The 15,921-nt window shown below is 40.9% G+C and overlaps 2 protein-coding genes and 1 long non-coding RNA gene across 3 annotated transcripts; 1 reads left to right on the top strand and 2 right to left on the bottom strand.

Annotated features, from left to right (window-relative positions):
• Positions 1-2,431: 2,431 nt before the first annotated feature.
• LOC147791886 (uncharacterized) lies at positions 2,432-4,764 on the bottom strand. The gene is made up of 2 exons (XR_015421758.1): positions 4,336-4,764; positions 2,432-2,843 (listed from the first exon to the last, which is right to left on the bottom strand). It is a non-coding gene; the product is annotated as an uncharacterized LOC147791886 (long non-coding RNA).
• A 3,004-nt stretch (positions 4,765-7,768) lies between these two features.
• Positions 7,769-10,668, bottom strand: LOC147791885 (uncharacterized). The gene is made up of 4 exons (XM_087125583.1): positions 10,537-10,668; positions 8,981-9,572; positions 8,518-8,711; positions 7,769-8,203 (listed from the first exon to the last, which is right to left on the bottom strand). Exons 1-4 carry the CDS (start codon positions 10,666-10,668, stop codon positions 7,769-7,771), a joined length of 1,353 nt encoding a protein of 450 aa, XP_086981709.1.
• A 1,753-nt stretch (positions 10,669-12,421) lies between these two features.
• Positions 12,422-13,677, top strand: LOC111784360 (large ribosomal subunit protein eL34). Its single transcript, XM_023665079.2, has 4 exons — positions 12,422-12,580; positions 12,736-12,815; positions 13,242-13,351; positions 13,433-13,677. Exons 1-4 carry the CDS (start codon positions 12,502-12,504, stop codon positions 13,524-13,526), a joined length of 363 nt encoding a protein of 120 aa, XP_023520847.1. The 5' UTR covers positions 12,422-12,501; the 3' UTR covers positions 13,527-13,677.
• The last annotated feature ends 2,244 nt before the right edge of the window (positions 13,678-15,921 follow it).

Below are 15,921 nucleotides of genomic sequence, written 5' to 3'. Positions count from 1 at the left end.
AATAGAGAGCATACCTGTGACTGCCATGTTGGAGTTTTTTGCCTCCTGGCAAGTGGTAGCATATATTCGACCCTACTGCGGAGCTGACCTCGGGTTTGAGGTCGGTTGGTTACTAGGGGGTATGTTGGTACTAGCTTTTGCTCTCTCTTGGGTGCACTGCGCGACAACATGGCCTTCTTGGTGACAGTTGAAACATACCCGATTCTTAAACCTGCACTGCCCTTAGTGACATCTCCCACAGTTCACGCAACGTGGTCTGTCACGTGGCATGTTCTGTGGGCGAGCCTTTGGTTGCCTACGCTCTTGGTCTAAATTTGTCTTAGCCTAGTGCCACGGTACCTTTGAGGAGGTAGGTGACGTCTGTTCTCTCTTTCTCTTCTGGTCAACCGTCGTGTTTAAGTGGGTTTGGGTGTCTTCCGTCGGATACTCCTTATCGTCGAGCGTCTCGACAAGTCGAAGTGTTGTTGCATAATCAGGAGGAAGGTGAGCTGACACTGCCCCTCGGACATCAGGCCTCAAGCCCATAACAAAACATTCTACTTTCAGCTCTTCTGTTGAGACCATTATTGGGGCGAAACGGGACAGGTAGGTGAACTCTTATTCATACTCCTCTACTGACCTGTTTCCTTGCTCTATGCTTAGGAATTCACGTTGCTTCTTATATCGCACCACTGGTTTGAAGTATTTTCACAGGAACGCTGCTCTAAACTACGTCCAGGTGATATCGTCTTCTTTTTCAGCAATCGCCCAAGAGGCTGATTGCCACCACAGTTTAGTATCATTGTGTAACAAGTCATGCAACTCAGTCTATGCTCCTCCGGCACTTCATGCGTCGAAAAATTTCATCAATAGCCGACAACCATAATTCAGCTACGATAGGTCCTTGGATTTTCCCTCGAATAGTTCAGGGCCCCAACGTTTGAAAGCTTGAAAAATACTTGTTTTCTTCTGTCGCGTCGGCGTCCCCACGGTTGTGATGGGTCGTCTGTCTGGCACTTTGCACTAAGGTCAGGATCAGTTGTGCCAATTGCCCGGTTGTCTTTGTCGTGGATTGCATCATTCCCATCATCGAGGTCATATTAGGTACTTCTGGAGCATCAACGTTTCTTCTCGGTGGATCAGATGGGGGAACTCCTATTCCCGAATTTGGGTTCACATTTACTGACTATTTTGAAGTAGGGCCTCTAAAGATGGGTTCTCCTATACCCTTGCCGGCCCGCTTCGAGCACGTTTACCTCCCCCCCCCCCCCCCCCCAATTTGTTACTTGGACAGACATCATTTTCCTTGTTTCGTTCCTAATCAACAATTAATACCTCGTAACATTTCATTTTTCAGCCGGGTATTATGCAACGTGTATTATCCACTACTTTATGACTTACGAGTACATAAAACCACACATGATAGTCAATCAAAATATCAATATTCGACGCTACATATTCGTACATTATGCAACATGCATTATCCAGACTTAAGCGTACGTAAAATCACCCATGATGACCAATCAAAATATCAATATTCAACAATACATATTCATCCATTTTATGGCCAAGCGTACTTGGAAGTGACGAGGGTTCGTCGTTCAGTCATGGGTGACTCTTTAGCTTATGATGTAAGCAATCTACAGAATCCCATAACTTGGCTCTAGTACCAACTATAACGACCCGACTTATCCTTTAAGTAGCGGTCAAGGTCGTTACCAAAAATAATTTGATTTATTTAAAAATTAATGAAAACAATGAAAAAACGGTCATTTATTAAAATCAGGTGCGGGGTACTCATTTAAAAAGGTTAAAACATGCCGCCTAAAAACTGAAATTAAAATCCAAAACGCAATCGGGTGTGACCGCCTAGTTTCCATAAACTAGGTGTCCATAAATATAGTTTAAATTAATAAATAAAAGTGCGGAAACGTCTATCCATCAAAATAAAATTTCAATAAACATAAACTCCTTGAGTCGCTCCTGACTTTGGTATCCCACTTGTGACCTCCATGCCACAGCTTCGCTTGAATACCATTTTAAAAACAGCGTGAGTATTTAAATACTCGGTAAGGAACTCTCCTATTGGGGTCAAACACATAAATCGTCACAATGTAATCAACCAAAAATCGAGGGACCCTAGTGGTTAATCACCCGAAACATGCAACGGGTGATTATTGCCACAAGAAAATCAACGCCACCTTTACTCCTTAAAAGGATTATCCCTGGTTGGTTACCCAAAACAAACAGCGTATAACCCTTACCTTGATAGTCATTTCTACAATCATCATCGAAGGTGACTATTGGTGGCTAGTTACTCGAAACACATAGCATGTAACTATTACCACAAGCCCCATAACCATCGCCACCAACAAACACAATATGCATGCAATAGGTCCCCAAGACGTAAAACGTTGGATTTCATGAACCCACGTATATTGTGTCATACAACTCACATCAAACTCAATCATCAAATACAACTACACACATTCAACCGTTTATACAATGTTTAACAGTCATCAATTACTCAATATTTATTGCCCACCAACCAATTACACAGCACACTTACACAGCCCATAGTACACAACCAACAGATTACACAGCATACAGCACACAACCAATCAGATAACATAGCACACAACCAACATATTACACAACACACAACCAATGACAAATCTATTCGACCCTTGTTCAAAAACAAAACATTTAGTTTCAACAAGAGGGTCCCTTACCTGGAGAACTCCTTTCCTAATCATTCCTACAGCACACCGCTAGCAGATACCCGTAACACATAGCGTGTAACCCTTGCCTTGATAGTCATTTTCTACAATCATCATCGAAGGTGACTATTAGTGGCTAGTTACCTGAAACACACAGCGTGTAACTATTACTACAAGTCCCTTAACCATCGCCACCAACAAACACAATATGCATGATCCACTACTTTTGACTTCCAAGCATACATAAAAGCACCCCATGATAGCCAACGTAACATTAATATTCAACCATACATATTCATCCATTTTATGGCCAAGCGTACCTGGAAGTGACGAGGGTTTGTCGTTCAGTCATGGGCGACTCTTTAGCTTATGATGTAAGCAGTCTACAGAATCTCATAATTGGGCTCTGATACCAACTGTAATGACCCGACTTATCCTATAAGTAGCGGCCAGGGCCGTTACAAAAAATAATTTGATTTATTTAAAAATTAATGAAAATTATGCAAAAACGATCATTTATTAAAATCAGGTGCAGGGTACCCTTTAAAAGGTTAAAAACATGCCGCGTACAAATGTTCAAACAACATATGAAATTAAAATCAAAAGGTAATCTCGTGTGACCACCTAGTTCCCATAAACTAGGCATCCACAAACATAATTTAAATTAATAAACAAAAGTGCGGAAACATCTATCCATCAAAATGAAATTCCAATAAACATAAACTTCTTGAGTCGCCCCATGATTGACTTTGACATCCCACTCGTCACCTCCGTGCCACAGCTTCGCCTGAAAACCATTTTAAAAAACAGGGTGAGTATTAAAATACTCAGTAAGGAACTCCCTTATAGGGGTCAAATACATAAATCGTCACAAGGTGATCAACCAAAATCGAGGGACCCTAGTGGTTAATCACCCGAAACACACCACGGGTGATTATTGCCACAAGAAAATCAACGTCCGCCTTTACTCCTTAAAATGATTATCCCTGGCTGGTTACCCGGAACACACAGTGTGTAACCATTACCATGAGGAAATCAACATCCCTTCTTATTTCCTCAAAATGACTATTGACGGATGGTTACTCCAAACACACAAACACACAGTGTGTAACCCTTGCCTTGATAGTCATTTTCTTCAATCATCACCGAAGGTAACTAGTAGTGGCTAGTTACCCGAAACACACGTGTAACTATTACCACAAGTCCCTTAACCATCGCCACCAACAAACATAATATGCATGCAATAGGTCCCCATGTATATTGTGTCATATAACTCACATCGAACCCAATCATCAAATATAACTAAACACAATCAACAGTTTATACCGTGTTTAACAGTCGTCAATTACCCAATATTTATTGCCCACCAACCAATTACATAGCACACTTACATAGCCCACAGCACACAACCAACCGATTACATAGCACACACCAACAGATTACACAGCACACACTCGACAGATTACACAGCACACCGATAGATTACACAGCACACAACCAATCAGATTACACAGCACAACCAATCAGATTACACAACATAAAATCAATCAGATTACACAGCACACAGCCATATGACAAATCTGTTCGACCCTTTTTCAAAAACAAAACATTTAGTTTCAACAGAAGGGACACTTACCTGGAGAGCTCCTTTCCTAATCGTTCCTACAGCTATTGGTTCGCTCCAACTTAGATCGAGTCTGCTATCCACGTAGAGGTTGGTTCGAAATCTATCTATCCCGAGAGGAAACCGCGTTGTATCTTTGCTGCGTTTAATCCTCTTAATATCGGTTCTGGCGATGGCAATGGCGTTCACTCGCGGCAGCGATGGAGTGCTGGGTGGCAATTTTCTGATATTCGAAGGGGCACGGGGTGATGTGGGAAATAGTCGGCGATGGGACGGCATGAACGTTGGGTGGAAACTGCTTAAGGAAGAAAATGACAGAGAAAGAAGGAAGGGCAGCGGGCCGCCTAGGGTTTGTTGTGGCTGACTTGCCTCTGGCTTTGTGCAATAACTAATGAAGTTGAACCTTAGGGTTTCTTTATTTTTTTATTATTATTTTTTTATATTGGGCCTTACAATACTCCCCTAAAAAGAAACTTTTGTCCTCTAAAGCTTCACTTAAATGCACAACGACTGAGCTAGATCCCTTCCGCTTGGAAGAGATCAGGGTACTTGATCATCATTTCCTCTTCTCGTTTCCAAGTGACTTCTTCTAGCTAGTGATTCCGCCATAATACCTTGACAAACGCGATCTCTCGATTACGTAGGGTCGTCACTTCTCTAGCCACAATTTTCACTGGTTCTTCCTCATAGTTCAAACCCTTGTCCAACCGTAGAGGTTTGAAATCTATCACATGCGATGGGTCTGCTATGTATAGTCGCAACATCGATATATGGAACACATTGTGGACTCTTAAAAGTATAGGTGGTAGGGCCAATCGATAAGCTCCTTGTCCCACTTGCTCCAAGATCTCAAATGGTCCAATGAAGCGTGGGCTTAACTTTCCTTTGCGCCCGAACCTAAGAACGTCTTTCATGGGAGCCACCTTAAGGAATACTTTGTCTCCCACCTCAAACTCCAATTCCTTCATCTCACATCGGCATAACTCTTTTGCCTGCTTTGGGCCATACACATTCTAGTTCTTATTTTCTGGATAGCCTCTTTAGTTGCTTGCACTAAATCGGGGAGCAACAACTAGCGTTCTCCTACTTCATCCCAACACACTGGGGATCAACACTTCTTCCCGTATAAGGCTTCAAAAGGTGTCATACCCATCGTTGCTTTATAAATGTTGTTATATGGGAACTCTATGAGATGTAAGTGTGTGTCCTGTTAGATAAAACCTGAGTTTTTCCTTATTTAGATTCACACGATTTCTTTAGTTGATTGAATACCTCCGTTTGACCATTTGACAATCACTTCGAATGGAATACCAAAGTTTTAGATGGCAATTTTGTAGGAAGTGGCACAAATTTAGTTGGCCACTCTCCAGCCATTTTTAGAATGAGTTATATTTAAAAAGGTAAATCTGTTCAGAAGATTTCACAACCTGATTTTAAGCACAGTCAAAATTTCAGCAATTCTCTCTCTTTGTTATTTTACTCGTTTTATTTTCTTCCAACAACTTCCCGTCAACGATTTCCTCTCACCGAACAGAAAAGGATTTCCCTGGCCCATTATCAAAAAACAACACAGCTACCGGCAAAGTCCAACATACAGGCCCAAAACATGTCCTCCAAAATTTGGTTTAAGCGTTGAGTTTGCCCATCCGTCTGTTGGCTTTTTGGCCTTGATCTCACTTTAATTAATTTCAATCAATTAATTGATGTTTTGATGATAACAAACCTACTTTTTAATTATTAATTATTTTCAGTATTTTGAACTGTCCACAGTATAAGGTCGGGAATAACAATTTCAACGACTTTTCATTTACTCAAATCAGAGCTAAAACGAAGAAATTACAGTCGAGACAACATACCCGACGTGATGATGTGGCAGCAAAATCAAAATGATGGACAAATCAAAATATATCAAAGTATGACATTTATGATTTTGGGAGAGTAACAAATGGTGGAGTTTTTCTTATTACTATATTTTTAAATAAAGTTATTTTTACAAAATATAAATTTGAATCTAACCGTTACTCACATCGATTTTTATTATTACAATATTATATTATTATATTATTATATTTTAAAATTTTGGTGGTTACTCACATAGTTTTTATTATTATTATATTATTATATTTATAATAAATTTTGAATTTCATTTGACCGTTACTCACATAACTTTTTATTATTATTATATTATATTACTATTATATTAAAATTTTGAAATAAATGAATTTAGAAAAATTTCTTATTTATTTACTTTTAATCTCCACCTTCCATTATTCCTAACACAATCCAATGGTCAATATTCAATCCTACATTTTGCCACTTTTCTCCTCTATATAAACTCATCTTCCCCACATTTTAAAAAAAACAACTTACATACATTCTCCAATCCTCATTTGTTCAAAGTCTTCATTGTTTGTTGCTCTCTCCAAGCTTACAAGTTTATTTCTTTTTATCTTATTCTTGAGAGGGATTATTTTTGTATTGTGAGGAAATAGTTGTGAGTATCCCAAATTGTAAATCTACTCTTTGAGAGAGTTGTGGTGTGTTATTATCAAACTCAAATACTTGTATCGGTTTGATCCTGCGCCGTGGAAAGGATTGAGTTTGCTCTTGAACTCGTAAAAAGAGCGGTGTAGCGGTTTGGCTCAGATCCGTGGAAAGAGTCGAGAAAGTTCTTTATTCAAATTCCCAAGAGGCGCTTGGGGAGTGGAGTAGGTCGAGTTTGACCGAACCACTATAAAACTACGGTGTCATTTTCTCTGACTCTTTTCTATTTAATTTCAAAATTATTATTGTGATTTATTGCATGTTCTATTTGATTATTGTTTTGACCTGAATTACTTTGTTATAGTAATTATCATCTTTTACTTATTTGTAAAAAGTTTCATCATTAGAAAAATTAATCACGTTTAAACACTTTTATCGTTAAAACCCTATTCACCCCCCCTCTAGGGTTGCCATACCGATCCAACACCGTCTATGGGTGGAATGCTGTACAAAACTCTAGCCATGTACCCAACGCTTCTTGAAGGCTTTTCCAAAACTTTGATGTGAACCGGGGATCCCTATCTGACACAATTGATACCGGTACTCCATGCAGTCTTGTTACTTCCTTCAAGTACAACTGAGCCCATTTATCCACGAAATAGGTGGACTTCCCTCGCAGGAAGTGAGTTTACTTGGTGAGCCTATCAACCACAACCCATATGACTATGTAGCCTTTGGTCGTCCTCGGTAATCCCATGATAAAGTCCATGGCGATGTTCTCCCACTTCCATTCAAGTATGCTAAGTGGTTGTAATAGCCCCGCTTGCTTCTGCCTTGGGGCTTTGACTTGTTGGCAAATCAGATACTTGCTCACAAACTCGGCTACATCACATTTCATGTTTCGCCACTAATAATGTCGTTTCAAATCCTGATACATCTTGGTACTGCCAGGATGTAGGGTTTATGGCGAGTGGTGAGCCTCGATTAGGATCTTTACCTTCAGTTTTTCATCATTTGGCACACACAACCGCCCATGGTACAAGAGCCCCCCATCATTTGTCAACGAAAACTCCTCTATCTGATTGACATTTATCAAACGTCTTTTTCCAACCAAATCTGGATCACCATGTTGTCTATCTATAAGACGTTGCCTCAAGGTCGGTTGTACAGTTAACTGGGCCAATTGAGTTGCGACCTCCCCCACAGCCACAGCTACATCAGTGCATTCCAGATCCTGCTGGATAGCTTTTTGCGTGGTGATTAGGGCAGACGTGTGTGCTGATTTTCGGCTCAACGCATTAGCTACCACATTCACCTTTCCCAGGTGATAGAGTATGTCCACGTCATAGTCTTTAACCAACTCCAACCACCTGCGTTGTCTCATGTTTAACTCCTTCTGAGTAAAGAAGTATTTAAGACTCTTGTGGTCAGTGAATTTGGGTCCTTTCTCCATAAAGGTAGTGTCTCCAAATCTTCAATGCAAACACCACTACTGCAAGTTCTAGGTCGTGGGTGGGATAGTTTCACTCGTACTCTTTTAGTTGACGCGAAGCATAGGCGATAACCTCTCATGTTGCATGAGGACACACCCTAACCCCTTTTTTGAAGCATCACTGTATACTACAAAGTCTCCATCTCCTGACGGCACAGTAAGTATCGGGGCTATTACTAACCTCTGTTTAAGTTCTTGGAAACTGTCCTCACACTTACCATTCTAGGTGAACGACTTTCCTTCTTGGTCAACTCGGTGAGGGGTGTGGCGATCTTGAAGAAATCCTGCACAAACCGCCGATAATACCCTGCTAGACCAAGGAAACTTCGTACCTCTGTCACTATGGTCGGGCGAGGCCAATTCATCACCTTTTCAATCTTTGCTGGGTCTACGGTGATTCCCATTCGTGAAACTACATGCCCAAGAAATCATACCTGTTCTGCCCAGAACTCACACTTGGAGAACTTTACCAACAACTTGTTCGTCCTTAGAGTGGTCAACACCTTCCTGAGATTTTCCTCGTGTTGTTCCCTAGTCTAGGAGTATACAAGGATATCATCGATGAAGACGTTCACGAAGTTGTCTAAGAATTCTCTGAACACTTTATTCATCAACCCCATAAATGCTGCTGGAGCGTTGGTCAAGCCAAATGACATTACCCTAAACTCGTAATGTTCATACCTTGTGGGAAAAGCTGTCTTTGAGATATCACTTCCTTAATCCTCAACTGATGGTAGCCTGACCATAAGTCAATCTTTGAGAACACAACTGCTCCTTGCAACTGATCGAACAGGTCGTTGATCCGGGGTAAAGGATACTTGTTCTTAATTTCCACTATGTTAAGCTCCCGATAGTCCATGCATAAACGCATAGAGTTGTTCTTCTTTTTCACAAATATCACTGGGCCCCCCATGGGGGCACTTGGACGTATAAAGCCTTTGTCTAGTAGCTCTTGGAGCTGCAACTTTAGTTCTTTTAATTCAGCGGGGGCCATTCTGTACAAGGCTCTTGAAATAGGGGTTGTTCCTGGCTCAAGTACAATTTTGAATTCCACCTCACGCTCCGGGGGTAGGCTGGGGAGATCTTCTGGGAACACGTCGGCGAATTCTCTCACTACTGGCACTGAGTTAATGCTCGCCTTGGTTCGCCCTAATTCCACCACTGAGCTAATATCCCCCAAGCACCCTCGGATCACATCTTCCTTGCCTTTAATGTCGAGACTATCTTCGGGACTATTTCTACCCTTTTCCCCTTGAATTTGAAGCTTGGCTGACTAGGGGGTCTGAACACAACCTGCTTATTGAAGAAATCAATGGAAGCATGGTTTTTAGCTAACCATTGCATCCCTAAGATGACGTCAAAATTGGTCATATCTAAGACTATCAGCGTCATCCAACGTGTGGTTCAACACACACAGTTGACAGTCCTTTACCCTCTCAAAGGCTTCCATACTTACCCCTGTCGTGGTACCCACACACAACCCATACCCTAGTGGTTCAACTTCTACACTTGCATGTTTTACAAGGTTAGTAGAGATAAAGGAGTGGGTTGACCCAGAATCAAATAAGACCCAAGCGTAGTGCCCAAGAATAGAGAGCGTACCTGTGACTGCCGTGTTGGAGTTTTCTGCCACCTGGCGAGTGGTAGCATATATTCGACCCTGTTGTGGAGCTGGCCTTGGGTTTGAGGTCGGTTGGTTACTAGGGGGTCTGTTGGTACTAGTTGTTGCTCTCTCTTGGGTGCAATGCGCGACAACATGGCCTTCTTGGTGACAGTTGAAACATACCCGATTCTTAAACCTGCACTGCCCTTAGTGACATCTCCCACAGTTCACGCAACGTGGTCTATCGTGTGGCGTGTTTTGTGGGCAAGCCTTTGGTTGCCTACACTCTTGGTTTAAATTTGTCTTAACCTGGTGCCACGATACCTTTGAGAAGGTAGGTGACGTCTGTTCTCTCTTTCTCTTCTGGTCAACCGTCGTGTTTAAGTGGGTTTGGGTTCTTCCATCGGATACTCCCTATCGTCGAGCGTCTCGGCAAGTCGGAGTGTTGTTGCATAATTAGGTGGAAGGTGAGCTGACACTGCCCCTCGGACATCGGGCCTCAAGCCCATAACAAAACATTCTACTTTCAGCTCTTCTATTAAGACCATTATAGGGGAGAAACGGGACAGGCAGGTGAACTCTCGTTCATACTCCTCTACTGACTTGTTTCCTTGCTCTATGCTTAGGAATTCACATTGCTTCTTATATCGCACCATTGGTTTGAAGTATTTTTGGAGGAATGCTGCTCTAAACTGCATCCAGGTGATATCGTCTTCATTAGCAGCAATCGCCCAAGAGGCTGATTGTCACCACAGTTTAGCATCATTGCGTAACAAGTAAGTCACGCAACTCAGTCTATGCTCCTCCGGACACTTCATGCGTTGAAAAATTTCATCAGTAGTCGACAACCATAATTCAGCTACGACAGGGTCCTTGGATTTTCCCTCGAATACTTCAGGGTCCTAATGTTTGAAAGCTAAAAAATACTTGCTTTCTTCTATCGCGTCGGCGTCCCCCTAGTTGTGATGGGTCGTTTGCCTGGCACTTTGCACTAGGTTGGGATCAGTTGTGTCAATTGCCCAGTTGTCTGTGTTATGGATTCCATCCTTCTCATCATTGAGGTCATATTAGGTACTACCGGAGCATCAAGATTTTCTCTCGGTGGATCAAAAGGGGGAACTCCTATTCTCGAATTTGGGTTCGCATTTACAAATTGTTTTTGAAGTGGGGCCTCTAAAGATGGGTTCTCTTGTACCCTTGCCAACCCGCTTCGAGCATGTTTACCTCCCCCCCCCCCCCAATAGTGATGTCCCACATTGGTTGGGGAGGAGAACAAAACAACCTTTATGAGGGTGTGGAAACCTTCCCCTAGTAGACGCGTTTTAAAGCTAAGGGGAAGCCTGAAAGGAAGAGTCCAAAAGGACAAATATCTGCTAGCGATGTGCTTGGGTCGTTACAATAGTACTTCATGACATCTCATAACATAACACAGATTATCGTAACATAACATGATATTTCATTTATACCATAATATTATTTGGCATATCATATAGCGATACATAACATAACATCACATATCAAAGCATATCACACAAAGGACACGTGTAGAGTCATTGGGCACGTGTCATCATACATAAAATAAATTTTCCAACCAAACGGATAGTAGAGCCACTTACTTGGTTGGCCTAGACTGAAGCAACTATGACCCTTTGATACTAGCTTAATGCTGCTCTCTGCCGAAGCTACTACGACCTCTTAATACTAGTTTAACAGTGCTCTCTAAAGTTTAGTTCTAACTAAGGAGTGTCACAATCATAAATTAGAATTCTACGGTGGGAATTGGCTCACCTGTCATACTAATCCTAAACACTTTTAAAGAGTTGAAACTAGTAGAAAAGAGTCCGAGCGTATTAGACCCAAGCTCAATCAGCCGAAATGTGAGGTTGTTTGAGGTGTAAGGTCATCGTTGAAAGTCATCTCTCAGCCCAAAAATCACTGTGGGAGGGTATGTGAATTACAATGGTAGAAAATGGATCAATGACCAGGTCTCCACATGTTATATTGCTCGTATGTGAAGTGTCACTGGTCTTGGTTCCGAGAGATGTCGCTCCCTAAAGTTTACCAACATTAAAGAAGAAGATCACGTGTGGATTTGAATCTTATTAAATCTTGTCGCTGGCTGTTTTGTGCTCATTATTCGTCGTCACTACAAATGTGCATTAATAGAGAAGAAGATGCCTTCAAGAGTGCAATCACGCGAACAAATGACTGTGAACAAATGACGATAGAACGATTTTTTTATTCTTTTATATTTTTATTTTAGGGACTATTTTATTTTATGAGAGAAAAATATTTAGATTTCATTTTTATGAAAAATAAATTGTAATTTATTTTATTTTATTTTTTAAAATAAGGAGAACAATATATATATATATATATATATATATATATATATATATATAAAAAGTCTACTTTTCCCCTAAAAATTTTAAACTAACCTTGCTAAAACAACATGCGATCGTGAGCGTTGATACAAACGCCAGTCAGCCGTCAGATCTAGGGCATCGAAGACTGAAATACCCTAATATACCGATATTCTTTTGTTTCAGTCTTACCATTCTCCAGCAACAGGTTTAGAGGATTCCGACGAGCGGAGAAGATGGTCCAGCGTCTCACTTACCGTAAGCGGCACAGCTATGCCACAAAGTCCAACCAGCACCGCGTCGTCAAAACTCCCGGTAATCAGACACTGTTCTTCATCCGTGTCTCGAAGCCTTCTCCGGATTACATCTCTCATCATTCGCTGTTTTGATGAATTTCTCTTACGCATCTGAATTTGTTTGCAAGATCTGGTCTCACTTGCTTAATCGATGGTGTGTGGCTTGATTCTTAGGTGGAAAGCTTGTGTACCAGACCACGAAGAAGAGGGCTAGTGGTCCTAAATGCCCTGTCACTGGAAAAAGAATTCAAGGAGTGCGTATATTTCTATTCTTTTTCTTTTTGTTTTCATCAAACAAGTTGCTTCAGAGCTGTAGAATTAGATTTTGACACCTTTTTTGGTTTCGTGTTTTATAGTATTGGGTATTCTGCTGTTCTATAGGTTAGATCACTGTCCTTATGTTCTATGTACCACTTTGTTTTATAAGTTTTGGCTGGTTGGTTTGCGAGCTCCTCGTACCTTATGTACCAGTTCTTTTGCGGATGTTCTGCATAATTTGTCGGCTTACGGGCAGCATTGTTCTTGTTGTTTTTGCATTTCCTTTATTGTCTAGAAACTCACGGTCTTTATTTTGATCGAATTATGAGGTTGAATTTTAGAACTGGCCCATAGAATTTCTCAACAATATTTCTATCTGGTTGATTGCTGATATCTGGTTCAATTATGGTTTTTTTTAACAGATTCCTCACTTAAGGCCTGCTGAATACAAGAGGTCTAGGCTGGCTAGGAACCGTAGGACTGTCAACCGCGCCTATGGTGGTGTACTGTCTGGAGGTGCTGTTAGGGAAAGGTGTGTTTATGCATCACTACATTGCTATCTCATTATAGACGGCTCCTTGAACATTCCTGAAAAACTTTTTTGATTTTGTAGGATTATAAGGGCTTTTTTGGTTGAAGAGCAAAAGATTGTGAAAAAGGTTTTGAAGATCCAGAAGGCAAAGGAAAAGCTTGCCTCCAAGAGTTAGAATGCTGGGTTAAAAGCACAAACCCTTTTCCATTTTATATATGCTGAATGCAAATTTTGACTTGGATCAATGACTTTTTAATTTAAATGATTTGGAATTAGCGTTGTATTCTTTCAGTTGCATTAGTCGTTCCAAGTTTCTTCTGCAAGAATTAATCAGTTTATCACTCTTGTTTATGCTGATTATGCTTCATTTACCTGCACGCATCAAGAATATGGTACGAGTTGTGTTGCTTTATTCTCCCTCATCCTTTAGCACGCTCTTCTGCACTTTTCATGTAAGCTTGGTTTCGTCATGTGCTTACTTTGGTGTTTTTGTGCGTATTTTCCGCAACCACGTCTATGTTCTTGCCAAATAGCCTACGTTAATATGGTTGAAAGATAATTCTACAGAGGTTGCCAAGAGCATGACGATACCATTGAGTGGTGTGAATGGTTTGAGAAGCGAGGACATGAATCTCATTAGAGCTTTTTAAGCTCCATAGGTATTTTCACTATCTTGAAATTTAGGATGAAACTCAACTCCCGCTCTCATGTGCTTCGATGAAGAAGCGTAGCTAAAGTTATGATTATGGAATGCATCCTCGTGATAGATAGCTTAGTTCTTTGTTATAAGTGAGATGCCATTCGTAAATATTGAGAATTTTTGTCTAAAAATTATATAGGCTTAGTTCTTTCAACCCTTGATTCCCTCAAAGATGTTGTTCTCCTCACCATGAGTCTGGAGGTTTAAGAATCACGCAATTCCATTAACTTTCAAGCATGAATTTTTCCAATGAAGTTTTTGCTTGCTGTCGGGAAATGTATTCACATGCAACATGTATCATGAGCATTGAGACCTACGATTGTTCCTTGTGCTCTACTTTTTTACTTAGATAGGGTTGGATACATATTTCTTCTCTACACATGGTCCATGTACATGCACGTGGACTCATTAGGCGAGCTCGTTAATAATGTACTATTTTGATTTGACTATGGGCAAGCGTACGCTTACCCTCTTGAAAACCAACAAAGGAATGTAAATAATAATGTGGGTGTACGCGTATGTACATTACATAACTGGATAATAGGCATGCGGTTCTGCATGATTTAGACTTTAATACATAACATGATTTAAATATCTTGTGAGACGGACTACAGTCATGACATTTCCATCATATTGATAGTACATTTTATTACATTATGGTGTATACATGCTCAACATACATACTAGCTAGCATATAAATCATGTACACCCTACATTATCACAAAAAATTGTTAACATCAATATAAATGCCATAAGCCATAAATCATGTACACCATACCATGTGTTATTCAGATAATTTCATCCCACCTAGATGGTAAACAATCCAACCATAAAGTTCATTTACACTATAAGCTCAATTCAATGCCCTTAGGTATTCGTAAACTAGCCATCTCCTAAGCTCAACCTTAACAAAGTTCAATTTCACCCCGACATTCAAACAAATTTTGCAATTGATCTTAGAATCTATTCATCTCCTAAGCTCAACCTTAATAAAGGGTGATCTTAGGTATTCGTAAACTAGCCATCTCCTAAGCTTAACCTTAACAAAGTTCAATTTCACCCCGACATTCAAACAAATTTTGCAATTGATCTTAGAATCTATTCATCTCCTAAGCTCAACCTTAATAAAGTTCAATTTCACCCGACGTTCAAATGAATTTTGCAATTGATCTTAGAATCTATTCGTAGGGCTAATACAACTCAATTATCCTGAAATCAACCCAAAATATCGAGAAATAATCTTAATTAATCGGTTAAAATAGTAGCTAAAATAACCTTTGTCGGCCTTAATTAGATCCAAAACACTTTTAAAAAGGTCCAAAATAGGCAAAGCTAGCCAATTAAGCCAATTGAAGTCAAACCGAGCTGAATAGAGTCAATCGGAGTTTCCGAGCTAACACGAGGAGGCGGTTAGGGGGATTGGCTAGGTAGAGCCAACCACAAGCCACATGCAGATGGCTGGCTTAAGGAATTGCATGTCGCCGCACGGACGAGACGGTTGTTGGGTGATGGCTTGGACGCGCGCCGAGGCAGCTAGGCACCGGGGGGTTCGTGGACCTAGATTGTTTGGGCTTAACATTTGCTGTATGCAGGCTGGTGGGCTTCGGGCTTCTTCGCTTCATGGGTTACAAACAGTAATTACAAACAGTAATTAGAGAGCAAATATTATTGTAATGTAAGTGGGATGAAAGTCCCAGTCCGCTCTCCCGATCATGATTTTCCTACCTCCAGAGAGAAAAGTCCTTCCCCTTTTTGGCCGGTTGTGGGCGAAGAGGGATTCGAACCCCCGACACCGTGGTTCGTAGCCACGTGCTCTAATCCTCTAAGCTATAGGCCCCACCCCGTCTCCACTGGATCTGTTCCCGGGGGT

This window comes from Cucurbita pepo, chromosome 7, assembly GCF_057944985.1.
Source record: "Cucurbita pepo subsp. pepo isolate OVF chromosome 7, ASM5794498v1, whole genome shotgun sequence".
Classification (NCBI taxonomy): Eukaryota; Viridiplantae; Streptophyta; class Magnoliopsida; order Cucurbitales; family Cucurbitaceae; genus Cucurbita; species Cucurbita pepo.
The sequence above is the reverse complement of the archived record's forward strand: the minus strand, read 5'-3'. Positions and strand labels throughout refer to the sequence as shown.